The sequence below is a fragment of the Lipotes vexillifer genome, unplaced genomic scaffold (genome assembly GCF_000442215.2).
Source record: "Lipotes vexillifer unplaced genomic scaffold, Lipotes_vexillifer_v1.1 scaffold689, whole genome shotgun sequence".
NCBI lineage: Eukaryota > Metazoa > Chordata > Mammalia > Artiodactyla > Lipotidae > Lipotes > Lipotes vexillifer.
This window is the reverse complement of record NW_006772359.1, coordinates 101,209-129,119: the sequence shown is the minus strand read 5'-3', so window position 1 is coordinate 129,119 and position 27,911 is coordinate 101,209. Positions and strand designations below refer to the sequence as shown.

At 43.8% G+C, this 27,911-nt stretch overlaps 1 protein-coding gene and 1 pseudogene across 1 annotated transcript; one reads left to right on the top strand and one right to left on the bottom strand.

The window, feature by feature from the left end:
* The window catches only part of LOC103069413 (mortality factor 4-like protein 1 pseudogene), a 793-nt pseudogene extending 417 nt beyond the window's left edge, over window positions 1–376 (bottom strand).
* An 8,617-nt stretch (window positions 377–8,993) lies between these two features.
* IFNAR2 (interferon alpha and beta receptor subunit 2) lies at window positions 8,994–27,662 on the top strand. Its single transcript, XM_007447407.1, is given in 8 exon segments — window positions 8,994–9,078; window positions 10,574–10,615; window positions 12,059–12,182; window positions 13,533–13,705; window positions 15,845–16,005; window positions 17,412–17,580; window positions 22,407–22,537; window positions 26,931–27,662. Coding segments are annotated over 8 exon segments (1,587 nt in total). The 5' UTR covers window positions 8,994–9,023.
* The last annotated feature ends 249 nt before the right edge of the window (window positions 27,663–27,911 follow it).

Genomic DNA, 27,911 nt, shown 5'->3' with positions numbered 1-27,911 from the left:
ATAAAAGAGCGGTTTTTGCCGGGTAATTAAGTCCTAGTCATCAACAAGCCATGGTTTCAGTTCTTCAGGAATCTTTAACTTCAACTCTGTTCATGAATATTTCATTTTCAGCAGTCGGGTCTCCTCGGGCCCTTTTCTTGTAGGAGGCTGAGGTGTCTCACTGGTGCTACCACCATCTCCATTTCCAGGTGTTTTCTGTTGGTTCTTTTCGGTTTTCACTTCAACATTTTTCTGTTGCAGACCAGAAGTCTCCTTTCCAGGGGCAGCCCCTCTCATCTTTCCCTCTGCATACTGCTCCTGACTGGCTTTTTGAAGTTCTTGTTGTTTCTGCAAATTGGTGTCCGCGTATTTGAGTACTCCGCTTTCTGGAACCCATTCATCCCGATTTTTATTCCAACCACTGTAATGTATAAAGTATTTCACCTGTTTATCCTTTATGGCCACCTTTACACACTTTGCTTCATAAAGAAGGGGTCCACGGAAGCACAGCACTCTCTCACCCTCCTGGAATTTAGGCTTCCGGTCCTGCTTCGGCACCAATTTTAAGTGATTGCCGCCCCCTCCTCCTTCTCCCACCGTCCCGACTACTGACCCCTACTCTCTACCCCTCCCAGCTCCGCGTCAGACACTCCTTCAGGCACCGCCAGCTCTACATCCGGGCCGATTTTTCCCCACCGGACGCGCAGGCTCAGCGGCCATAGCTCACGGGACCAGGCGTTCCGCGGCATGTGGGATCCTCCCGGACCGGGGCACGAACCCGCGTCCCCTGCATCGGCAGGCGGACTCTCAACCACTGTACCCCCAGGGAAGCCCCCCCCCCCCCCCCACCCCAGCCCCCCCAGGAGTTTTTAACTCTCAAGCTAGTCCATGCTCAGCCTCCAGCAGTAAGTCAAGCACGGTTTGTTTTCCTGTTTTCTGAGGCTTCTGCTCCTTGTCTACTGATTCTCTGCATTTGCCCGTCTCTCCAGTTTTGGGGGCTGCAGTTTGGCCTGTGACCTCAATTCACTAACGGATCTAAGAAGAGTTGATTTTACCATTGGTTCAGCTTTTCTCTTGTGAAGAGTGGAGTGACAAATTCTAAACTCTTTACATCTTGGGGTGGACAGCATGTGTTTTTTGTTTGTTTTTTAAATTTTTGGCTGTGTTGGGTCTTTGTTGCTGCACGTGGGCTTTCTCTAGTTGCAGAGAGCGGGGGCTACTCTTTGTTGAGGTGCTCAGGCTTCTCATTGTGGTGGTTTCTCTTGCTGCGGAGCATGGGCTCTAGACGTGTGGGCTTCAGTAGTTGTGTCACGTGGGCTCAGTAGTTGTGGCACGCGGGCTCAGTAGTTGTGGCACAGAGGCTCTAGAGCACAGGCTCAGTAGTTGTGGCGCACGGGCTTAGTTGCTCCACGGCATGTGGGATCTTCCCGGACCAGGACTGCAACCCACGTCCCCTGCATTGGCAGGTGGATTCTTAACCTCTGCGCCACCAGGGAAGTCCAACGTTGGCTTTTAAACAAATCTTTTCCCTGATTGTATAAGTAAAAATTTTTACCTAGAAAATTTAGAAAGTAAAAAAATAATCATATATAATCACCCAATCTTCAATTAGTCGTAGTTAACATTTTGATATATTTTTAGTTGTAATATATGCATATGTCTTTATAAGACATATGCATATGCTTTCCTCCACTTTCAGAGACTATTTCTGCATCTTCTCTTAAACTGCTGCTGAAAATATTTTCAATGTTGAATGTCTTCTGTGAGGACCAAGGCCCCATGATGAGTTCCCGTCAGGTTTTATGGGGCTGGTGGGAACTCTGCTCCTCTTGAAGAGTAAGGGTAACATGTGAAACAGTCTGACATCCTCTTATGATCGTCTCTGTGCCTTTTGTACAGAGGGGCAACAGCCAATGTTAGTTAATTTGATGGATGAAAATGTTCTTTTTAAACATCTACAAAAAGTGTGAAACATCCTACTCCTCCCTTGTCAGAAAACTGAAAGTGAAACTGAATTCTCAATTAGGATTACCTAGATCCTTAGTTATTTTTTCTTTTTCTTCTCCTTCAAAAGGATTTTAACATGTACATTTCAGTAGCTTTAATGTTTAAAACATACGTACATTTGGGACTTCCTTGGTGGTCCAGTGGTTAAGAATCCGCCCTTCCATTTCTCGGGGCACGGTTCCAACCATGGTTGGGGAACCAGCATCCTGCATCTGGCATGCCCCTGGGCACGGCCAAAAAATAAATAGAAATAAATTTTTTTTAATTTACGTACATTTTACTGAAAGCTACCTCATGCTCTATTTTGGAAATTGATGGGATATAAATGATAGGAAAACAAAATAATGAGGGACTGTCTTTCCTCTCTACTTGCCCGCAAAGACGTTGATCAGTGGAGGACTGGGCAACCAGGAGCACAGAGGAAAGACCCACAGAGAAGGGGGAGGGAGCCAATATTTACCATGTTTACAAAGTTCTGCTTGAGCCTGGAACTATACCAAGCCTTTACAACTCAATGACAGTTATTTTTATCCCTGTTTTATTGACTGGAGAATTATGATCTGAGCAGTTTGTGGAACTAGTAAAGAGGGGGTGGTGCAGGAGAGAGCCCGTTCGGTCTTTCGTTCATTCATTCATTCAACACATTTTTATTGAGTGGATTAAATGTGCTAGGCATTGTTCTAAGTGACAGGCACTGTTCCAGCCCTGCTGTAAACACAACAGCCAAAATCCTTTCTCTCTTCCCCAGTGGAGCTTACATGGAGGAGGGGTGGCGGCGGAAGGCGCCGTCTTAATAAATCTGGGTAAATTACCAAGACCTGGTGTCCCCGCCCCGCGCGGACCCGAGCTCTACGCTGGGGGCCGGCGCTCGGCGCGCGCACCCGCGCTGAAGACTTGCTCCACCTCTCGGGGAGGAGACCCCGAGGACCTATCCGGGGCATCCTCGGAGCGGAGGGTGAGGGCCACCACCCCGCCACTGCTCCCGCCTTTGCCCCACGACGGCCGTCACTGCCGAAGGGGCCGCCAGCCGCGCGCATCCTGGTCGCGAGCGCCGACCAGGGGTGCGGAAGGGTGGCGGCGGGGCCCGGCTGCGGAGGGTGCGCCCGAGGCTGGCACCCCGAGGACAACGGCGAGGCCAAACGGCCGAGGTAACGCCTGAGTAGTCTTGTGAGAAGGCAGGCCAGGAGGGTGTGTGGACCTCGGATTGGCAGGGGGGGGGGGGGGGGGGGGGGTTCCACCGCCCTTCTCCCGGGGGCCGACCCCTGCCCACGCCCCCCGCGGCCCGGCGGGTCGTTGGAGTGCGTCCACTGACTGGCCCCCGCGGCCGCGCTGCCCTCGGCCCTGGCCGGCCGTCCCGCGCTCATCGCCCCTCCAGGGAGCCGTCTTCACGCGCCCAGCCCTGCGGCTCCACCACCTGCCACACCGAGGGCGCGGGCCGCTGCGAGATGACAGCCACTGTCAAGTTCAAAAGTAAAACTCCTCTCGATCCACAGCGCCTTGCAAAACTGGGTTACTGCTCAGGTCTCCGGTCCGGGGTTTTCCGCCCGCCCTCCAAGAGAGCAAACTGACTTTAGCCATCCCTTGTTCCCGGGCGGGAGAGGCTCACGGAGGGGCAACCGGAGGTGGAGTGTCCTATGTCCTTTCAGACCCATCGCTTGGAAGCTGGAGGGAGGACGGGGCGATGGGACAGCGTCGCGGGGACAGGAGTGGGTCCCACTCCAGGGTCGGAAAGGAATGAGGAACCGGGTGCGAGTCGACGCTCGTGTTTCAACCCTGACCAAAGAAACCAGTTAAACCCAGTTAATTGGATCCATCAACCCACTTGTGTGGCTAGCGATGGCTTTGAGAAACTCTAGATGTCCCGTCTGTCTGTCTCTCTCTCTTTTAATGTTTGTTTAATTTCCTTGCTTTTGTTTGGCAAAAAGTCTTAGAAACTGAGCGGAACGAGGTGGGAGGTGCAGAGGCAGGCGCAGCGAGCGAGAGGCCTGGAGTCCCTCCTCCCCCAGGTGTCACACTAACTGACCCCGGCGGCTGAGACCAACAGGCCTTCCGTCACTTGTCCCGCATCTTGGACAGCTTTCAAAGTATCCTCCCCACTACTGTTCTGGCTTGGAGACGAAAGGGGTGGAAGCGAGGCCATAGTAAAATTTGCTCTAAAGAAAATGTTTCCTAGTAATGTGCGCATCAGTGATAAGGTTTGACCTGTTTGTTGCAGGAAATGACTTGATTCCCAACCACTGCACCACCAAGGAAGTCCTAGTTCTCTTGTTTGAAAGCATGGATCAGTAAACAGGGTCGAACAGTTAGAATGCTGTGAACAGATCATATTCCAACTTCCTAATGTCTTTTGTAATTTTCTTTAGAGGGATATTTTAGGGAGCTATTCTTTCTTACGGAAATAATTTAAATGTCAACAATTTCTTCAGCCTTTGCTTCAGTTTTTTTCCAGGTAAAATTAAATTTAGACGGAAACATCTGTGTGAGTGTGTGTGTTGTGTGTGTCTATGCACAGAAAGATCTCTGGGATTCTGTTCACCTAATGTTAATGATGGAAATATCAGGATGCTGGGATTTTATACATTATCGCATAGAAGTATTTTTACCAAAACAAGACATAAACTAGAAACAAATATGCCAAGATGTAAACAATGGTTGGTGCTCGGTGGTAAAAATAAAGATGATTGTTATTTTCTTCTTTGTGCTTTTTTTTTGTATTTTTTTTTTAATTTCCAGGAGAAAAAGTATGTAGTTTTATTTGTAGAGTCCTTCTGAATCCATTCATTCATTGATTAGCAAAGATGCGCCAGGTGTCAGGCTGTGCTGCGTTAGGAGAAAAGACAGCATTCTGCTCTCTACCAGGAGAATAGGGGGCAGCAAGTTCCGTGTGGGTTGTCTGTCTGTCTGTCTGTCTGTTTAGGAGGAGCTGAAATTCAGAGAAGAATCACTTTGCCCAGGTTGCATCTCTTTGAGCTGGGCCTTAAACATGGATAGTTTTTTGTTTGGGTAGCAATGGCAAGCATTGCTGGGTGGGGAGTCGGGGAGTGGGCAGGGTGGGTGGTGATGGGAGTGTCAGAGCAGGATGTGATGTGTTGCCCAGAGCTCCGCACTCGTGTGGGACAGTAGTGGGAACACTGGAAAGGCTGGTGGCAGCCTTGAATTCAACCTAAGGCTTTGGTTTCTTGTCAGGCAGCAGTGAACTACAGGCTGGGCTGGTGGCAGAATTTGCAAGGCCCAGAGCAAAATTAAAATGCAGGGCCCCATTGGATTACAAAGTAGGAAAAAGTACCACCAAAGGTACTAAAATATAAAGCTTTTTCTTTTCTTCAATGGTGTCTCTCAACTTGCCCTTTTTTTTTTCTATTGAAGGTCATTCTAAGTAAAAAAACATAAATTTAATTACTAGCATGAATTTTACCATTCTCCTTTATATTGTGCAAAAGCCAGATCTAAATGCAACTATGAGCATTTAATCCAAATGAAGAATCACCGAATTACAATTGGCATTTCATAGCAGACTTGAATTCAAGCTAAAAACACATTAAAAAGTCCTCTTGACTATCATGCTATCAGGTCTCACCCAGGGTTTTCTAGAGAAATCCAAAAGATTCCAAGTCAAAATTGCCACCTACCACCCATGAGCTATCCAGGCACCTCAACTTATCCCATAATATTGTATCCATTCAGAGCATCCACAGAGATATCTTTGTGAGATGTGATGTCATCTCCCATCATTCCTCCTCAGCAGAGGGCCTGCACGGTTGTGGACGTTCCCTAGGTGCTGGGCGCACCAGGGTTGTAGAATGCCACTTTGCGTGTGACTCCCTTGTTACCTGGTCATCTGTCCTGTGGCCTCTGGTCCCTCTGTTTTGCTCTGATGGTATCACATCTTTGCCTTTGTTCTGCATCTGCAGAAGCTTCCCTGTCTTCAGCAGCTGAGAAGTACACACACACTACCACACAGTTAGAAGTCCCACTCTCCTGTGCTGGGCCAGGGGACGCCTCGTCCCTCTCTTTGTTCCTGGTGACTCATACTCCACTTCCAGTTAGGTTTCTGGTACTAGATTCTTGCTTGCTTGGAAAATCTGATTTCCCATCTTGGCATCCTGCCTGGATTTGTTCATGAAGCTCCTTAAAACTCTCCCCGACTCCAAACAGATCAGGCTTCCTGAAGCTCTCGTTACTCTCGGCACTGTAGCCAGGGCCGGCTTCAGTCCCCAGGGACCCTACAGATAGAAGTGTCCCACACTTGGTTGATTGCTCTCCTGTGGTTGTCTTGAAATTCTTAATCATTTTATCTTTGAACTTGTGTTTTTTTAGTGAAATCTGGTGGGTCAGTGGAACACACGGCAGGCTTGGAGTCTCAGTTCACACTTGGGTCTTACTTGCCCCTTCTCTGCAGGATAGGGACCCTGCCTGGCCTCTCTCTCTACACCCCTTGACTGTTGACACTCTTTTCATGGGGGCAGCAGCTGGGTTGCATCGTGGGATACTCCCATGTTGCACTGGTGCCCACCTGGCATGTGTACAGGGAGGGTAGGCCAGGCAGACTGGAGGCTGCCCCCGGCCCGCCTCACCCAGGGCGTGGCTAGCTGGTCCATCAAGGGTTAAGTTTCTAGGTCAGCCTTGATTCAGGTACATAGCGTGGCCAGGAGCAGAGGTTTAAAGACACTTCAGCTTCACCAGCACGCTGTGGATTGGGATAGCAGATCCTTGGAAAGGGGAGACTCAGGGTTTGATTTTCCCAAGCCCATCCCAGGCTGGTGTGCTGGGTGGCAACAGGAGATGGTTCCCAGCATCCTTCAGGTGCAAGTGCATGTGTGCACCTGTAGGGAGTGGCACTGGCCCTGAGTATCCCTGTGCATGAGAGAGTGCTTCTTGAGCTGGCTGTGTGCCTGGGGGGACCCTCTCGTCCTCCTTGCTACCTTCCTGAGTCTGGTTTGCTTTTGAGTTTCCTACTTCAAGGCATGCTCCCATTTTCATTTTGACTCGGGGCTTGATGCTGCCTCAGTGTTTTTGGGGACTGAAGAATACCCAGTTGCTTGGATGGAGGGAGACAAAAGCTCCAAGGGAGAGAAGGAATGAGACCGATTGGGGGGTTCCTTAAAATGTTTGAAGAATTCCTTTCTCACCTTGGAGGGAGGAAGACTTTCTAACTGTAACTCAAAATGCAGGTGCTAAGAAAGAAAATACCTTTAAATCTGAAAGCATAGAACCCAGAAGTTTCTGCATGGTTTAAAAAACACAGATAGCACAGGCAAATCAAAGGACAAGTGACAGAGAAAAGTGACAATGGCAGAGAAAAATTTAAAAAGATGTGATTCGTATCACAAAGGGCCAGTTTCCCTCATACTTTAAAAGCTCCTTCGAACCAATAAGAAAAAAAAAGCAACAACTCAATAGAAAAATGGACAGACAGTTAACAAGAAAGGAAATAGCTCTTCCATATACGAAAACATGCTCAATCTTACCCAGAATAAGAGAAATGCAAAATGAATATTAGTCCGAAGACAACTTTGCATTTATGCATTTGATTTTTAGAAATCCAAGAGCTTGATGGTTATCATGATCATAATCATTATGTATCCCCACAAGCACTTCCTTTGTGGGGAAGCAGAAATTCTTACACGTCGCAGGCAGTTGTGTACATTGGTACAGCCACAAGCGGCGAGAGTGTGACTGTTTCAATCAAAATTACAAATGCAGAGACTTCCCCGGTGGTCCAGTGGTTAGGACTCGCGCTTTCATTGCAGAGGGCATGGGTTCGATTCCTGGTCGGGGAACTAAGATCCCACAAGCCACACGCCGTGCGGCCAAAAGAAAGCAGGAAAAATTACAAATGGCCCCTTTGTGCCAGGTCTCTTCTGTCTGCCCCTGCAAACCCAGCCTCCACCTCGCCCACCCTTTACTGTGCCCTGGGATCCTGTCTTGTATGGGTACAGCTGCCCGCAGCCTTGTCCTGTGATTTCTTATTGGGTTCAGCCAATGGGGAGCCCCGGGTAAGACAAGACAGTGAGGAATGTTTATCCCTCAGCCCCCTCGCTGCACAGTCACCTAGGGTCGGCTTACATCCTAGCTCCTCACACAGGATTCTTTCCTTCCAAATTCTAGTGTTGATATCTTCCCCCTGTGCCTCAAGCCCAGGATGATAAGAACCCCTGCTGTTGTTAGTTTCAGATACTACACTCTTCCTTATAGTTGGTCTGCATCTGGCTCACACATTTGTAAATAGTCCCTTGATTAAAATCTTCCTCAAATTATCCTAACTTGAATGTGCTGTTTCCTACTGGGACCCTGACTGATACACCCTCTGGCCTAGCAATCCTACTTCTGGGAATCTTTCTCACACTTAGACTTGACATGTGCAGAATAAGGCATTTCCAAGATTATCCATTGCAGAAACAGTTGGGAGCCACTCAGATGTTCGTCGTGGGGACTGATTATATAAATCATGGTATGTCCACAGAGTAGACTATGCAGCTATTTAAAAAAACAAGGAAATTCTCTTTGGTGCTGATGTAGAAAGATGTCCCAAATATATTTTTAAGTAGAAAAAGCAGGAATTGGACAGGGAATGTATATGCTATCTCTGTGTAAAAAAAAAAAGGGCTGGGGGGGATAAGAGTACATGTTTGTTTTTGCTTATGCATGAAGGTATTCTGAAGGACTCACCAAAAAAACAAATAAAAATAGTTTTCTGAAGGAAGCAAGACTTTTCACTATTTACTTCTTTGTATGTTTAAAATTTTGGAACCAAATGACTGTGTTATCTGTTCAAAAGTTACATTTAAAATTTCTACCTGCCTAGGTAGGGAATTGGTCCCAGAAGCTGAGGTAAAGCTGCTCGTGTAATGGGGTAAATGGTCCAGCTCCCAGAAGGGCAGAGGAAGCCTGGAGTCGGGAATCTCCTGCCGATCTTTCATTGTCTTGTCTTTGCCCATTATCTTTGCAGTTTAATTAGACACTTCAGAATTTTGATCACCTAATATTGATTGCTTTTCAGATGTGAAAGTAAAGAAAGGACATATAAAACAACAAAGATGCTTTTGAGCCAGAATGTCTCAGCGGTTGGACCACTTAATTTGTATCCCATGGGTATGTATCCCATGGGTAAGTGTTACTTTTCTCATAGCTCCATTGCCAGGGACCCTGTTAGGGAGTAGCCAATTGATTTCCCTGCCTTGAGGATCCAGTATCAGCTGCCCAGCAGCATAGCACAGGGATATCAGCTGGTGCTTTGTGACCGCCTGGAGGGGTGGGATAGGGAGGGTGGGAGGGAGGGAGACGCAAGGGGGAAGCGATATGGGAATTTATGTATATGTATAACTGATTCACTTTGTTATAAAGCAGAAACTAACACAGCATTGTAAAGCAATTATACCTCAATAAAGATGTTAAAAAAAAAAAGAGCCAATTGGAACGTAGATAGGAAACAAGCGTTAATGGTTTGATTCACAATGGGTTTCTGCCCTACTGTTGTTTTAGGAAAACAAACAAATAATAATTGACTTAAGGCTCAATAATGAACGGGGTTAGCCTCACTGTAATTTGAAGAGTAATTTCCCTCAATGCCCTCATTCTAATCCAGGCTGGAGTTTATCACCCTATTCCTACTTTGGAAAGAGACCAGACGCCTTATCTCCCTCCTCAACACAAAACCAAAAAGTCATCCCTGAACTTTGGTTTCCACACTTCGTTTATTATTGCTTTCTTTTTCCATAGCCCTATTCATGTGTGCCTTTTCTTTACCATTCTTTTGATTCTATTTCAGTGTCACTGTGTCATCTGTTCCATAGTTTATCAGTAAGGTAGCCATGAGTTGGTCACTTCTCCCCAGACAAGTGCCATGCATTGGAGAGTATATGACAGCCTTGTTCCCCCACCTACTAAAAATGCCCCTAACCCGTCCCCCGACTCGCCAAGTCGTGGTGACATCCAGGAAACAAATGAGAATCCCCACTTCCCATCACCAAGACCTTTCTTCTTCCACCAACCCTGGTAAATATCTTTACGTTGGAAGTTTTTTAATTAGCAACATGCTTATTCATATTCTGAGAATTGTTCCAGACAGATGACTGCTTCTCAGAGCAGTCCCTCAACCAGCCAACCCTCATGACTAGGATCAGCTCCCAAACATCTTATTTTGGATCCAGGGTCAGGACGAAACATCCTTAGACAGCGAGCTGCTGATACCAAAGTCGGCTCTCTAAGAACCGTTTACTTGGGCTTCCCTGGTGGCGCAGTGGTTGAGAGTCCGCCAACCGATGCAGGGGACACGGGTTCATGCCCCGGTCCGAGAGGATCCCACGTGCCGTGGAGCAGCTGGGCCCGTGAGCCATGGCCGCTGAGCCTGCGTGTCCGGAGCCTGTGCTCCGCAACGGGAGAGGCCACAACAGTGAGAGGCCTGCGTACCGCAAAACAAACAAACAAAAAAAGAACCATTTACTTGAGCTTTTTTCTTTAGCGCGAGAAAAGTCTCAATCCAATATAAATACATCTGTGAGGAAGAATCCCAGACTCAGAGTAGCGATCGTAAATTGAACCTGGTGAAAGTGTGGTTGCTTGTCTAACATGTTTTTCTTCTTCCCAGTGCACATCAGCCTCATGTTTGGTATTTCGTATGTTTTGCCTGGTAAGAGATTTTTCTTGGCTTGACAAAAGTTTGTGTAAGGGTCAGAGTGTTGGAGTGGCCATTTAGAAGTCAAAAGTGTGGGAAATTTGATTACTGATCCCAGATCTGTTGCCATTTTGTTTGAATCTTTTTCCTCAAATACTTTCCCCCCGGGCTTCCCTGGTGGCGCAGTGGTTGAGAGTCCGCCTGCCGATGCAGGGGACACGGGTTCGTGCCCCGGTCCGGGAGGATCCCACGTGCCGTGGAGCGGCTGGGCCCGTAAGCCATGGCCGCTGAGCCTGCGCGTCCGGAGCCTGTGCTCCGCAGCGGGAGAGGCCGCAGCAGTGAGAGGCCCGTGTACCGCAAAAAAAAAAAAAAAAAAACTTTCCCTGTTAAAGGAGAATTTAGCCAATACTGGTTTTCACATTTGTCTCATAAAACTATTACAAGAAATTAACACTAGAGTTAATCTTTAAACCCCTTAAAAGAATATTCACCTCTTAATATTCTCACTAATAGAAGAATGAGGAGACACAGACTGTACCAAACAAAAAATCATCCAGAAATAATTTCCCATTAATTTGCATTCTTCCACCTGTTACCTGGTACCTGGTACCAGATAAGGGAAAACACATTTTTTTAAACTAAATTTCTTACCTACGTATAAACCTGTCCACAGAACATCACTATGCATTAAATATGTATCCAGCCTTGTGATGAGCCCTGGGGGATGAAGATTTGGAAACCCAAAAGCCAAGGCCCAGGTCCTAATCATAGGAAACTTAGATGCTTTTTGAAACTTTAACCATATAAGGCAGGGTTTGACGAATGTAGCTGTGAAGTCTCCTTTGCTGCTGCCACTTCCCAGCTACCTAACATTACATAACTCAACTTCTCAATTTCACAGTCTGTAAAATGGGTTTGTTAATAGCACCTATCAATACTTCAGCATAGGCTTGGGGATGAAATGGAAGATTCAATCTGGACACACATTCTCTGTCTCCTCTCTGTGATAGGGAATAAGCACAGTGGGGAATTCAGTGGAGGGAAAGCTTGCCATGGGCCAAGCTACTGAGGGGGGACTGGAGGAGGGGTCGAGTGTTGACTTGAGAGGATGGGGTGGCCCAGGATGACATAGATTGTTTTGATCCAAACAGCCGCTGAGAGTCAGTGATAATTGGGTGAGCCCAAATTCTGTTTACACAGTGCTGAGTTCCTGTTTCCTAAGCTTGTCCACCCTGACAATGTGTTGCTCATCTGTTAATTGTATTAGCTCATTTCTCATGTCCAGCAAAACCAGTTCCTTCTGTGTTTCCAAGATCCCAGGGCTCTTGGGAGGGCTTCTCTGCTAGAAGTGTCGGGCTCCAGATCCCAAGGGACAGTTTGAACAGTGGCCAAGGTACAATGCTGGGCTCCAGATTTCAATCTCTCTCTTTTTTTTTTTTTTCCTCTTGTTCCCTTTAGATTTTTCAGATGAATCTTGCACTTTAAAGATGACATTACGAAATTTGCAGTCAATCTTATCATGGGAATTAAAAAACCATTCAATTGTACCAACTCACTATACATTATGGTACACCATCATGAGGTTGGTTTGACATTTCATTTTTCTCTTGCTAAATATATTATCTTTCTATAATGTGGAGAGTGTGGAAGAGATGATCTCACTTGTGATAGAGCTTTTCTCCCTCTCCCCCTCTTTCGCCCCTTCTCAATTTCGGTTTTTTAATCAGAGCTTTAAAAGTCTAAAGACAAAAGACCCATCCATTTTTAATTACACTGAATACTTTAACAACCCAAAGTTATTTTTGACAAAGCGTGCATTTAGAACCAAAGCTAATTTCTACATGTCAAAGCCTCAGAAGCAAAATAATTATTGTGTCTGTTTTTCACAATTATTTCTCTAATTCAGTAAGTCTGGGTGTTGAAAAGTGCTGCATTTTCTGAGGACAGAAGTCCAAAGATCTGGTGACCATATTGATGGGCTGTGTTTACTTTCCTTTACTCAGGGAGGCATGTGGCACATCAGAAAGCTGCCTGGCCCAGACTAAGACAGGCCCAGGTCCAAAGTCTGGCTTGGTCACTAACCAACGCAGAGTGCAGCTTCTCTGTGCTAATCTTCCTACTTAGGGGTTGCTGAGGGACTCATGACCTAATGGATGGAGCCCTCTTTTGCTCTCTTCTTCCCACGTCTAACAATCACCCTCCTAAGCCATTACTTTGATCCAGTAGCCCTTCGGGGTGTCCTTTTGTTGGCTGTTTATTTGGCTTATAGCTCTTTGCTGCTGCTGACTGACCCACTGGAGGGCCTCTTGTGGGTTTCTCTTTGGTACCTGCTAAAGTCATTAAGTTTCTCCCTGCGTTAGGCAGTCACATGTATCACCCACCTACCTTTCTGAAGCTTAAGAGAGCAGATGTCTGTGTTGTCCCCATATAGCACAGGCTGACTTAGGACTGGACCATGTGGTCCTCAGCCAGAGAGAGAGGGGTTCTCAGCGAGGGGCATTCATGATTGTCCCGTAGGGGCAGGGAGATCTGGGGCCTCTGCCGTGAACGCCCAACATTTGCTCGTTCATTCATACAGCAGATATTTACTGAGCACCTACTACATGCCAGGGGTCAAACCATGAACCAAAATCCCTGCTCTCTTGGAGCAGACATTCTGAAAGTAGGCAGAGATATCAATAAACAAAGATATAATGGGGCAGGCAGTGGCAAATGGTATGAAGAAAAATAGAGACAGGAAAGAGGGATCAAGAGAGAGGGGTGGGGGGCACAGGGTAAGGTGTGCCATTTGAAATAAGGTGGTGAGGGTAGATGACAACACAGGGACATTTGAGCAGAGCTAGACAAGAATGTGGAAGTGGGGCTTGCAGTTAACGGATTCTCGTCACATAAATGCTAAAGTTTTCTTTTACCATTTCTTTGCCTTGCCAAGTAAACAAGAAGATATGAAGATCGTTGGGGACTGTACAAATATCACAAGATCATTCTGTGACCTAACAGATGTGTGGGTAAACATGACAGAGATGTACATCCCCAAAGTGGTTGGATTCAGAGGGAACGCAGTGCTGGTCAGTTGTATGGGCTCTTTCTTCCTGGCAATGGACAGTGAGTCAATCTTGTTTATTATCTTCATCATCATCACCAAGATCATCGTTATGTGCTTTGCCATGAAATAGGAAGTTCTACAAAGGTGTTTTCGATGCAGGGCAAAGGTTCACCTCCTGGCCCTGCTACTTCCAACTCTGTAACCGTGGAGTGGTGACTTTTCTTCTCTGAGCCTCCATTTTCTTCTCCAAAAAGTGGAATGCTAACCTGTCCTTTGCATCCATGCCTGTACGAGGCAAGCATTCAGGCAGTAGTAGCTGCTGTTTTTCTCTCAGCCGACAGGAAGCAGGGAACGGAGTTCAGATGGCCTGTAAGAGCTGTCACAACTCCTTGGGCCAATGTTTTCCTAATACTTCAGCCCCTGCCCCAGATCAGAGCCCAGTAGCTCTTGTGTGTGTGGACGCCCAGGTGTGTGCGCACGCGGGGCCCAGACTCAGAGAAGACTGGATCCCAAGAGTGGGTCTGCCCTCTCTTTCTTTTCCTACAACTGGAGTCAGCTCCCATTGACACTTGTGTTAACAGCTACAGAGCAGCTGGCAGTGGCTCTCAGCCAGACTCCATCACTTCGTCAGTGTCCTGATCTGCAGCCTGTTTCCAAGAGAAAGATTCGACTTCAGGGCCCTGTTAAAGGCTGTGTAGGTGTATACTCGCACATATGTGCTCAGCAAAGCACGTATTCAGATGACAACTGAATCCTGCTGTAGCAAACTTAGATACTTATGAGATTCTCTGGAATTGTGGAATTGCCTGTTTGTGTATGTGTCCACAGAGAAAAGAAATAGCCCAACTTATAGAACATGGTACTCAAACCATTAAAGAATGTATATTAAAATAGTAATGAGATATCATTTTTCAAGACTCAAAATGGTAAATATTAAAAGTATGTAAATACCCAGATTTAGAGGAAATGCGGGGAGCGTGCTTTGACACAGCCTTTCTGAAGGTATTTGGCGGTATGTATTGAAAAGCTTAACATGTGCCTCTGCTCTAATCCAGAATTCCTCTACTAATTTGTCCTAAAGAAATGATTACAGCCAAATGCAAAGACTGAGCTCTAAGAATACTCACTGATGTATAGATTCTATTCAGAAAACTTAGAGCCAATCTAAATGTTCAAAAGAGTGAATCACTTAAATCATGGGACAGCTGCTTAGTGGAATAGAATTAGCTGTGAAAATTTTTGATGAAGAATCAGGGTCAGCGACTTTCTATAAAGGGCCAGAGAAGAAACACTTTGGACTTTGTGAGCCATGTATGGTCTCTGTCACATATCCTTCATTTGTTCACAACCCTTTCAAAAATAACAACCATTCCAAACTTGCAGGCTGTGCAAAATCTAACCCACAGGCCATAGTTTGACAGGTAATGATGTAGATAAACATGCATTAATGTGTTTATGAAATAAATTAAGTGAAAACATATACCATGCAAAACAGTGTAAGAATGACTTAATTTTAGTTTAGATGTGTGTGTGTGTGTGTGTGTGTGTGTGTGTGTGTACCCTAGTTCAGTTTTTATATGTGTAGACATATTTACACACATACAGCATGGACAAAAGAGGATTAACCACATACAGAGACAATCCTATCTGTATTTTCTGATATTTCTGCAATGTTTATGTATTATTATTATTATTATTATTATATGAGAAGAAGTCATTTTCACTCTTGTGTTTAGAATACAACCTGAACACTGGGGAAATACTGACTTTCATCCCCAAATCTGTCTTCCATTTCTTGTGGTAATAGTAAACAAATCACTTCACTTTTATTCTCAGTTTTTCACCAATAAAAAAATATGTGGGCTTCCCTGGTGGCGCTAGTGGTTGAGAGTCCGCCTGCTGATGCAGGGGACACAGGTTCGTGCCCTGGTCCGGGAAGATCCCACATGCCGCGGAGCGGCTGGGCCCGTGAGCCATGGCCGCTGGGCCTTCATGACCGGACCCTGTGCTCCGCAATGGGAGAGGCCACAGCAGGGAGAGGCCCGCGTACTGCAAAAAAAAAAATGTAACCCACACCTCAGCGAGGGCCACGGGGAATTAAAAGACAGTTGTAAAGAGGCATGGTTGTATCATGACAATGGTATCATTACGGTTATGCTATTTATTGACTGACCTTGGGGTTTGTTTTGTTTTCTAAGCACTGCCTTTGGACCCACCAGAGTTTGAGATTGTTGGTTTTACAGACCACATCAGTGTGAATGTGAAATTTCAGTCTGTCGCTCCCAAGATACTAAATGAGGAAGAATCACAGTTTTACTTAGCATTAATTGAAGAACAATCAGGGGGGACCGTTAAGAAGGTAAGTGGTCAAAACAGTACTGAGTTGGCAATGAATACATTGCCAAAAAAAAAAAAATCTGTAATGATTTGAACAATGAAAACTGAAGGGTCTAGGCTTCAGTGTGGTCTGACTTCAGGAAAGAGGTCTCCGTAGTTTCTCTATAAAGGTAAGGAGAAAGATGCTGTGGTAGCTGGAGGGAAAAGTGAGGTAGAGGGAGGGACTTTTTAAGATGGAAGAAATGACAGCATGTTCGTGTGAAGAAGGAATGTTCCGGGGGGTGCAGGTCAGGGAGCAATGTCTGGGGGAGGAGATGAGAGTGGACGGAATCTCAGGAGCACGAGAGGACCAGGGACTACGCATACGAGTCACAGTGGGCGGGAGCTTCCGGTGAAACAGGGAGCTTCCGGTGAAACAGGCAGCCAAGGTTCCCGATTTAAGATCACACGTTGACCACAATGGCTATGCCAGGTATGCGACCCAGATGTTCTGACTCTCCACTGTCGGTTTGCAGTTTCCCTTCGAGGACAGCCCTCTCACCATGACACTTGTGGTTTCTGTCCTTTTTCTTCCTCATTGCTTGTTTTCCAGGCATGAGCTTTTAGTTTGCTATGGGGATGGGGTGCTAAAAAATAATTCCTCCTCCTTTCAAATATAAACTTGCAGAAAAATATTATTATAGAAGACTGTATTTGAGCTGGTGGAAATCCTCATTTATAAAACTACTGGTAAGGATGTACTTTGAAAACTATAAAACATTATACAAAAGTTATTCTTCAGGAAAAGAACCTTCAGATGATCTCTTTAATTCCAAAATGGAACAGAAGTAACTGGGGAAGAAGAGGCAAAGTGTTTTTAAGGAGAAGACAGGGAAACTAGACATCAGCCTCAGTTCTGCCACAGATAAGCTGTGTGGCCTTGAGGAGGCTACTTAACCACTCTGAGCTGCAGTTTCCTCACCTGGAGAATGGGAATAATGCCTGCTTTGCAGACTCTTTTGATAATCAAATGAGTTAATATGTGTAAAAGCAGTTTCTGAAGTATAGACACATATCATGAATGAAATAGGATAATCTTATTTTCTTATTTTTGCAAGATTATCTTACTGCAAACATGACATCATGGAGACCTTTATTCCTCGTTGGGACTTTTTCCTCCTCATTTGTAAAAGGAAGTTGCTAGACTAGATTTCATGGTTTAAAAATGTATATGTGCATGTGTGTGTGCGTGTGCATGTATGTGTGTGTATACACATACATGCAGTTTTGTGATAAATTGCTTGCCCCAAGTAACTTATAAAATACTTTTTCTTGCCAAGCCTATGATATTTCTATCCCTGTTTAAGATTTGAAGACAAATCTCCAAAGACTCTCTTAAGGCTTGCCTCTAAATGAAATTCTCACTGATTTCTTTGTTTATTTTTATAGCATAAACCTCAAATAAATGGAAACGTCACTGAAAATTTCAGTTATATCATCGAAAAGTTAATTCCAAAAACAAACTACTGTGTATCTGTTTATTTTGAGCCTAAACATCCAAGAAAAATAAATAGATCTCCCTTAAAATGTACCCTCTTTCAACCTGGATGGGAATCAGGTATGACAGTTTTTGAAAATTCGTGTTTTGCTTTTACTCTGAGGGAAAACCTGTTTCAAGAAAAGAATCTGAAAGTCGTGGAGCAGGAAAGGCATTTCTTCCAACCAAGGCACATCACAGAGGTGTTTTCTGTCAGTCAGTCTCTACCATGTGGTGAAGTCACTTTTATGTTGCCATACCATGGGGACAATCAGGTATCTTCCTTTTTAACATCAGAAATCCTCCTGAAGTGGAAATGCTTTTATTTCAGGGAGTCAGGATCAAGTTCAGTTCTGTGTGCCCTTAGCCTGGCCATTATTCAAGCCAAGTGCTGGAGGAGGCTGGGTTGCCGAAGCAACTGCCTGCAGAGGTATCAAAGGGTAGAATGATGGATGTGGTAAGGTTCATATATGTGGCCTGGCTCTCAGGAAGGTTGGCTGTAGCTCATAGATGAAAGAGAAACTTGCCAGTGTGGATGAGATAGTCACTGCCGAATGCTGAAAGCCCTTCTGTGGCCAAGGCATCAGAACAGTAAACAGCATGCTCCCCGAACCTTCCTTCGAATGGAGGAATTTGCAGGGAGAACAGTCCTTCAGCCTTAGGAACATCCACTGCTGATTATTTTCTCGGGAAGTCACTAGGTCTCCAACTGTTTTGACAAAAGTGAAAATCTCCCCCGCAAAGAAGCCTTTCTGAATTTCCCAACCCCAGTGAGAGTTTCTTTAATGCTCTGATCTACCAGAGTAAAAATAAAATAAGATGAGATTTATAAGGAAGTGACTGTAAGTGCTATGGCTTATTTGTGTCTGAAGTGAGCTTCACTAACCAGTGCCTGGCACATCAAGGTGCCTGGTGTTTGCTGTAACTCCAGGCAGTGTGATTTTGTTCTCTAGTATTCCTCAGAATCAAGTGATACACAGGCTAATTTTAAAGGAATGATACACAGGCCAATTTCATTTCATGACTTTAGCTTAAATAATTTATATAATGTCAGTTAAATATGGGCAAACCTAAAACTGCATATAGATTCTTCATGCCTACAAAATTGTAAACCCCGAACAAATTAACGTATCTGTGTTCTAACACCAATTCTCAACATCAACCAAGTGTCCAGAGATTCGATTCATTTCTGATACTACAGGGAGTTAGCACATGCCCCACAGGTTAAAGGGCTCAGTCCCACAAGACTGCCTTCACTACAGATGCCAGCAAGTCCTACAAGTCCTACAACTTGCCGTACAAGTCCTAGGTCCCCAGGCTACCCACACTTCTGTCCAACCTGGCTACAAATTCAGAGGTTCCCAGATTTAATAGTTCGCTAGAATGACTCATAGAACTCAGGAAAACACGATGCTTACTCTTACCGCCCCCCCCCCCCGCAACTTAAACGCCAGTCGCAGGTTCACGTTGTCACATGGACTCTGACCAACAAGCTGTAAATCAGAGAATCCCACAATCCTCTCCTTGGCTTTGATAATTTGCTAGAATGGCTCACAGAAGTCAGGAAAACAGTTTACTTACTAGATTCCTGTTTATTATAAAAGGTTGCAACTCAGGAATAGCCAGAAGGAAGAGATGCATAGGGCAAGGTTTGGAAGTTCTCCAAACTCCATCATTTAGAGTTTTTAAGGAGGCTTATGTAGACATGACAGATTAAATCCTTGACCATTGGCAATTACTTCAACCTCCCACTTCTCCCCTCCCCAGAGGTCAAGGGGTGGGGCTGAAAGTTCCAACTCTAAATCACAGGGTCGGTTCCCCTGGCAACCAGCGCCCATCCTCTGGGGCTTTCCAAAAATCACCTCCTTAATGTAAACCAAGTGAGGTTGAGAGGGGCTTGTTATGAATAACAAAAAATGCTCCTTTCACTTTCTTTGCTCTAATCACTTAGGAAATTCTAAGGCTTTCAGAACTGCGGACAAAGACCAAATATGTACTTCTTATTATAAATCACAGTATCACAGCAATAAAAAACCCAGTAATATGGCATGACAGACAGTGGTTTGCTGAAACTCAGTCTGCACTTAGGTGAATCCAAGCCTGACGAAAGGCACTGCTTCTTTGGAAGTTGATATCCTTGTTCTGAGATGGTTCAGTTTCTCCCCTGACTTTTCTCTGTTTCACCCACTAAGAAATGGTCATGCAACAGCATGCTGTCCCATCACTTCATGTTCCCTTGGTGTGAACACATCATCTTGCATATTGTCAACCTCCATTATTTTTATCATTACGTGAGACAGTTAATGTACAGGTACGCCTCACTATCCAAATATTTCTTGTTCCAATTCTTGTCTGAAACTTCAGGAACCAAGTAGGTTCATATAACATGGCCCCTCTCACTATCCAAACTGGCCGTGTGAGCCACCCTCAACTAGCCAAACTCAGGGACCAGGTGGTGAATTCTTGAAGGATGACCTGGGATCAGAGTTAACTTACTGGGACTCAGTGGTGAACACTGGTATCTTAAGGCAGTATTGGTATGGGGGAATTTAGTCCAGAGAGCTGGAGAAATGTCTCCCCTTTGTCAAACATTAAACTAATTGGTTGGGTTTTTTCAGTAAGGTCCTGAGGGAAAGCTGTGCTTATCCGTTTGACAAAAAAAAATTTTTTTGGCCGTGCCACATGCATGCACAGCTTGCGGGATCTCTGTTCCCCGACCAGAGATAGAACCCATGCCCCCTGCAGTAGAAGCGCGGAGTTCCCACCACTGGACCACCAAGAATTCCCCATTTGGCAAATATTTATCAGGGGTCTACTACGTGCCAGATTCTTTTCTAGATACTGGGGATACAGCAGTGAACAAAACAGACAAAAAATTCCTGAGCTTATAGAGCTTATATTGGGAGACAGAGAAACAAGATTAAAAAATAAAATATAGTGTGTGTTAAGTGATGGTAAGTACTACGGAGAAAAATTAAGCAGAAAGGGTGCAGGGAGGGGGGCAATTTCAGGTAGAGGGTGGTAGGTCTCTTTTAAACAGGGTGGCGTCTTGTTTACATTCCCTAGAAGCAGAGCCAAAACCAAAATTCTAGTTCAAGTGACTCACTGGGGCAGGAGGAGGGGTGGACACATGGGTCAGAATTCCATGACATCATTGCTTCTCCAGAGAAATCACTTTGGTTCACAGAATCCTCTTCAGGAATGTAAGCTCTATACGTGTAAGAATTTTGTATTATAAAGGTGTGCCTTTATGGCTAGATCTGATTGTAGAACTGCCATTGATATGACATGCCTTCATTCATTCTTCTTTTTTTTTATTGGAATATAGTTGCTTTACAATGTTGTGTTAGTTTCAAGTGTACAGCAAGGTGAATCAGTTATACATATCCACATATCCACCCTTTTTTAGATTCTTTCCCAATATAGGTCATTACAGAGTATTGAGTAGAGTTCACTGTGCTATACAGTAGGTCCTCATTAGTTATCTGTTTTATATACATTAGTGTGTATATGTCAAGCCCAATCTCCCAGTTTATTCCCCCCCCCTTTCCCTCCAGTAACCATGAGTTTCTTTCTTACATCTGTGACTCTGTTTCTGTTTTGTAAATAAGTTCATTTGTATCATATTTTTATATTCTACATATAAGCATATGGTATTTGTCTTTCTCTCCCTGACTTACTTCACTCAGTATGACAATCTCTGGATCCATCCATGTTGCTGCAAATGGCATTATTTTGTTCTTTTTTTTTTTGGTTGAGTAATATCCCATTGTATATATGTACCACATCTTCTTTATCCATTCGTCTGTTGATGGACATTTAGGTTACTTCCATGTCCTGGCTATTGTAAATAGTGCTGCAGTGGACATTGGGTGCATGTGTCTTTTCTAATCAAGTTTTCTCTGGATAAATGCCCAGGGGTGGGATTGCTGGATCATATAGTAACTCTGTTTTTAGTTTTGTAAGGAACCACCATAGTGTTCTCCATAATGGTCTTACCAATTTACATTCCCATCAACAGTAAATGAGGGTTCCCTTTTCTCCACACCGTATCCAGCATGTAGTGTTTGTAGATTTTTTGAAGATGACCCATTCATTCTTGATGGGAATGAAAGGGGTTTGTGAATCTTCTGCCATCTGAGGGAGCAGACCTTCACTGAGTTTCTTTCTGTTCATTCTTTAACCTTTTGAAAGACTTTAAAAATATATGAGCCATCTTTACTTTTTCCTCTCCTGTATTTGTTTTGCCTGAGGCTGTGGCTCTAGGATTAATATTAAGAAAAGTCTTTCTGGAAATTTAAGAGAGCCTTAGTTATGTAACTATTGATTTCTTCTCAGTCCAGTTGGACTTATGGAAGAAAGCTATTTTCATTCAGAAAATTGAAATTTTCCAAAAGTAATTTTGACAAGAAACTAAAGGAGAACTCATAACAGGACAAAGCAAGCTCGGCTCCTGGCGTGGCCAAAGTCCAGCTTCAGGGTGATGCAGTTGTTTTCTTCAGACAAACTCCCCTTTTCCACTCCTCCCTGCCTGCCGTGCATGCTAACTGTGCCTATTGAGTATTGGAGACCTGACTAGTGTGACTCAGAAAGTTTGTTTTTTTTTTTAATTTTGATAATTTACACTTGAATGGGCACATGTGGCTAGTGGCTACCATATTGGACAGTGCAGTTATAGAGCATAATTATCTACTGGAAGAAATTTTACTTTTAGAAACTGAATTTTTATCAATTTTTTAAAATGTATACTTGGATTACTTTCCATTCTTTGGTATTTAACAATAGTTTTTCCAACTTTTGCCCCCTTGATAAACCCCTCCACCGCCAGATCAATGTACATTTATTCCCAACGGCAATTGTTCACTGGATTTATTTTGAAATAAAGCCATTTAATTTTTCATCAACAGAGTCATCAGAATCTGCCACAATAGGAGGAATAATTACTCTGTTTTTAATAGCTGCTGTCGTCATAAGCACTGTAATGATGCTGAAACGGATCGGTTACATATGCTTAAGAAATGATTTCCCCAAAGTTTTGGTAGGTATTTTTTTTTTAATTCCTGTCTTTATTTTTCATTTTAACTTAAGAATTTTTATTATACACTTAAATATTTACACAGAAGAAAACCCCATTGTCTCAAAACATCAAGGTGTTTTATCACTCTGGATTCTTTTCCATCCCTATAAACCTCTATTTTGAATTTTCTGCTTTCTTTTTATACTTTGTCCACATATGATTTTCAATAATCAACATAGTTTTCCATTGTTATTAATGTCTCCTTTTTCCCTTAATCATTTCTCAACTGTAGGGCATTTGGATTGATTTCTTTTCCTTTCATGTCTGTCTTTGGCCCTTATGAACAATGCAAATGAACATTTTTATACAGGTTGTCTTTTTAGTTTGGATTACTTCCATGGAATCGATACACAAAGTGAATTTATCTTATATAAAAATATAAAGAATTAATTTATAATGCTAGTGTCAACATAGAGACGGACGCCTTTCTCCAAAGCTCTGCTGGCATTAATTAATCATTTTTTTCTACTTTTGTTCATTCATCGCAGTATAACTGTCCCCCAGAGTAGCTCTTATTTGTGTTCATTGTTAGTGAAACCAGCCATTCTGTCTTCATATTTTCTCTCTGCTTCCTGAGGCATATTCTTCCTGCTCACAGCCTTTAGCGCTCAGACAAGTCTGGGTATTGATCTTACATATTTCTAAAGCCACCTCATGTGCTTTGACTCAAGCACTTTGCCCTTCATTTTTCATTTTCCCTATCGTGTCACTTTCCTTCTACATTAGAAAACTATCAGAAATATCTTATTTTTCTATGTTTGAACTCATTCACCTTCTTCTTTTTTTTTTTTTTTTTTTTTTTGCGGTACGTGGGCCTCTCACTGCCGTGGCCTCTCCCGTTGCGGAGCACAGGCTCCGGACGCGCAGGCTCAGCGGCCACGGCTCACGGGCCCAGCCGCTCCGCGGCACGTGGGATCTTCCCGGACCGGGGCACGAAGCCGTGTCCCCTGCATCGGCAGGCGGACTCTCAACCACTGCGCCACCAGGGAAGCCCTCTTCTTCTAATTTTTTTAACAGCCACAAGTAAATATCCCTCCACAGGTGATAAAAGTGTAGGCTTTTTATTTTCTAATTCTTTTGTTTCTTTAAAATTTTTTTAATTGAAGTATAGTTTATTTACAATGTTGTGTTAGTTTCAAGTGTACAGAAAGTGATTCAAGTGTACAGGAAGAATATATATATATATTCTTTTTGAAATTCTTTTCCATTATAGGTTATTACAAGATATTGACTATAGTTCCCTGTGCTATACAGTAGGTCCTTGTTGTTTACCTACTTTATACATAGTAGTATGTTTATGTTAATCCCAAATTCCTAATTTATCTCTTCCCACCCCTGTCCCTTTTCCCTTTTGGTAAACATAAGTTTGTTTTCTATGTCTGTGAATCTATTTCTGTTTTGTAAATAAGTTCATTTGTATCATTTTTTTTAGATTCCACAAACAAGTGATAGCATATGATATTTGTCTTTCTCTCTGACTTTCTTCACTTAATCTGATAAACTCTAGGTCCATTCAAGTTTTTGCAAATGGCATTATTTCATTCTTTGTTATGGATGATGTATGCTTCTTTTTCTTGTTCTTATTCAGGTTGGGTTGGGGGAGGGATTGTTTGCGGGGAGGGGTGCTTTTGGAGTTTTTAATTACAATTAGTATTTGAACCTAGATGGCATTTGGTTGTAGCTTATGAGAAGGAAATTGCTCTGTGTTGGATTTCATCCACACTATGATCCCTGTATTGCAAGAATGGTTGGTTTTCATCTATCAGTGTAACTTTTATCTTTGTATCTTTAACAATGTATATTTTGAATCTTTTATGTTAGTGTTCAGTTGCAAGTTTACTCTCAGCCTTTACTCCAACTCTTCTGTTGGCCATGTACTGCTTTGGCCTTGAGGTCTTAGGTAAATCCCACTCCAATACATATTTCTCATGCAGCCTTGAGATTTAAAGGCCCCTAGCACCACACCCATCACCTCCTAGGTAATCTTCTGCCTGAATTACCTAAACTCATTACTAACCCTCCTCCCAGGTATCCCTGGGGCTCTTCCCATCCTTAAAATGCACCCAAATTATATGCCAATTATATTTATACCTGTTATTGTGTTAACCCCAAGTAATGACAGGAGGTATTGTTATCTTGTGTCTGCCTGGTATTTCTCCATTAAAAATTGTTACTCTGTGTTTAAGTAAAAACTCTAGGAATAGTAAAACAGAACACCCTAGGTCTAGTATGTTTGTGTATGTATGTTTAATCAAGAACAGATATTAAAAATTTTAAACATTGTCTTTTCTCTCTCTCCCCTCCCCCTCCCCTCCCCCTCCTTCTCCTCTTTTGCATTTAACAAATATGTGTTGTGTATTTACTGTGTGTCCACATGTTATAGGTGCTGGGGATCTAGATGTGAGTAAAGCAAACAAAAAATGTGCCCTTCTGGAGCTTAAAGTCTGAAAAATGGGGGAAGAGAGAATGATAATTTATAGATGATATGACTGGCTAAGTAAGGAATTCAGAAGCTAGAGACGAAGTATTAGGACTAATAAGTTTAGCAATGGGTTACACACAAAATAATCAATATAAAAATGCTTGCATTTTCATACACTAGTAACAATCACTTAGAAAACAAATATATTTTTATATAAGTTGCTTTTCAACATCCAAGAAATTAAGTACACAAATCACAGCAAAAAGCTCTGTGAATTTTCACAAACTCAATGTACCCACATAACTCACACCCAGATCAAGAAAGGAAACATGACCAGCCTCCCCAGAAGTATCTCCTACCTATTAGTCACTGCCCATATCCAGGATAACCACTTTCCTGATCACTAACAGCATAGATTAGTTTTACCTGGTTTTGAACTTGGAATCATACAGTTAAATGCAATAATGTGATTTAAATGAAAACATACCGTTTTTATAATACCATTACAATGGTAATAAAAATATTTTAAAAACAAGGAAGATATCTAACAGAAGATGTCATAAGCCCATTGTAGAGAAAATTATCTAACCTTATTGAAAAGCATTAACAAAGATCTAGTCAAATGGAGATCCCAGAGACAGACCCACATATGTGGAAACATGACTAATGACAAGTAGGAATTGCAATGGGGAAAGGGTTGACAGGTCAATAAATGTTATCTATATGGGGGAAAATGAAATTGGATCCCTACCTCACACCATACACAAACATCAATTTCAGGCTTATTAAAGACTGTAATGTGAAAGGCAAAACTGTTAAAAGTTTTAGAAGGCAATAAAGGAGATTCTTACTTTGGGGCAAGGAAGATTCAGCAGAAGCCATGAAGAAAGAAAAGTGATACATCTTCTTACATTAAAATTGAGAACTTTCCATCAAATGTTATCATAAAGAGAGTAAAATGTTAAACCAGAGACTGGGGGAAATTACATGTAGCATAAATAATGAACAAATAATTGGCATCTAGATTATAGATTATATATAGAGCCCCCGTAAATCAATAAGAAAAATGATGAACAACCCAATGGAACAATTCATCCCAAGGCTAGGTCTGGATAGAGTCAGGGAAGAGTAGGCTTGTCAAATTGGGCAGCCTGAGCAAGGGAATAGAGAGGAGGAGGAGGATGTCATTGATGATTCCAGGTCTGTGAAAGGAATCTCGTGACCACCCTCCTCAGCATGACCCCACCGTAGCCAGTCTCCTTAGCCCACCTCACCTTCTGCGTCCTGGAGGTGCTGGATCAGAGCAAGCTGCAGTCTCCCTGCTCTTCTCATCTCTGACCCTTTAGGGGTCACCTGCCTCTTTAAGGTCCTCCAGTGCAGAGGGCTTTGACCCCAGTGGAATCGGCTCTCTAGAATCTCTCCTTACTCACAGTTCCTTGATACCCTTAAGAATGTCAGCAATCCAGGGCTGAAATCTATCCAGACTAAATGGATAGATTCCCCTGACAAGCAAGAAGCAGCGAGGAAACAGCAGTAGGAAGGAGTGGGCCAGTCTCTGCTGCAGGCAACCTCCTAGTTTGAAACCCAGCCTCCATCACTTAGTATTCCTGAAACTTGTGAAACTCGGGCAAGTTTCTTAACCTCTCTGCCTCATTTTCTCATCTGTAAAGTGGGGATAAGAATAGTAAGCCTACTTCATAGAGCGGTTGTGAGGGTAAAATGAATTATAACGTGTGTAGATTACTAAAAGCAGTGCCCTGCAAATAGTAAACACTATGTAACCATTAGCCATTGTTGTCGTTGCTTTTGTCATCGTCCTCATTACCACCTTCCCCATCACTGTGTAGTTAACCTCATTAAGTTTTATGATGTCAAAAAGTAAAGAACAAACACTCAGAATTGATACCCTCTGTTGTTGTTTTTTTTTTAAAGAATTTTTATAAATTGTCAGTCTGGGTATTTCCCGAGCTGCCTCCGTTGGAAAAAGTGGCTACCGTGGAGGTCATTCACATCAACAGAAAGAAGAAAGTGTGGAATTATAATTATGATGATGAAAGTGACAGCGATAATGAAGCAGCCCCCCAAATAAGCGCAGGTGGTTACACCACACACGGGCTAACGGGCAGGCTGTGGCCCGCCTCTGTGTCCTCGGCCACCTTGGAGGACTGCAGTGACCTGGCTGCTGAGGAGCGTGACCTGCCCGAGCCTGAGGCTGATGCTGAGGCCCTGATGGCACCAGGGCCCAGCCCCTGGCAGTCGGAATGCACAAGTAGGGGCTACCAGGGCAGAGGGAATCTGCTGCAGGGCCCCTTTTCCGAGGAGGACAGCAGCCCCACGGAGGGGTCTGGGGACAGAATTGTCTTCAATGTGGATTTGAACTCTGTGTGTGTGAGGGCCCTTGAGGACAACGATGACTCAGAAGTCACTCTGATGTTACCATCTGGTCCAGAAGAGACAGTTGTGCTAGAGGACCCCGAAGAGACAGAATCGAACCTTCTTCTGGTGGCCAGTGGAGAAGGGACACAGCTGCCCTTCCCCGGCCCCTCTGCGGAGTATCCGTGGTCTGAAGATGCTCCTTCTGATAAAAGTGACACTTCTGAGTCGGATGTTGACATGGGGGATGGTTATGTAATGAGATGAATGAATCAAGAAATATTTAATTAACTTGGACGCCTGCTACCTCCGGTGCTGTCCTTCCCAGCACCCGCACTTGCTCCTTTGGGGTCTCCAAGTGTTCTCCGACGGAAGGATTATGAGACTGGTGACCTCATCTGTGCAAATTCCCAGTCTGGGGAAAGGGGAGGTGGGAAACAGAGTATTCTGGTATCATTCAGTGTGTTGTTTACCAGTTCAAAGTGATTTGCTTTGAATGGAAAAGGCCCTGCCCATTCCCTTTATTCTCATGGATGTCTA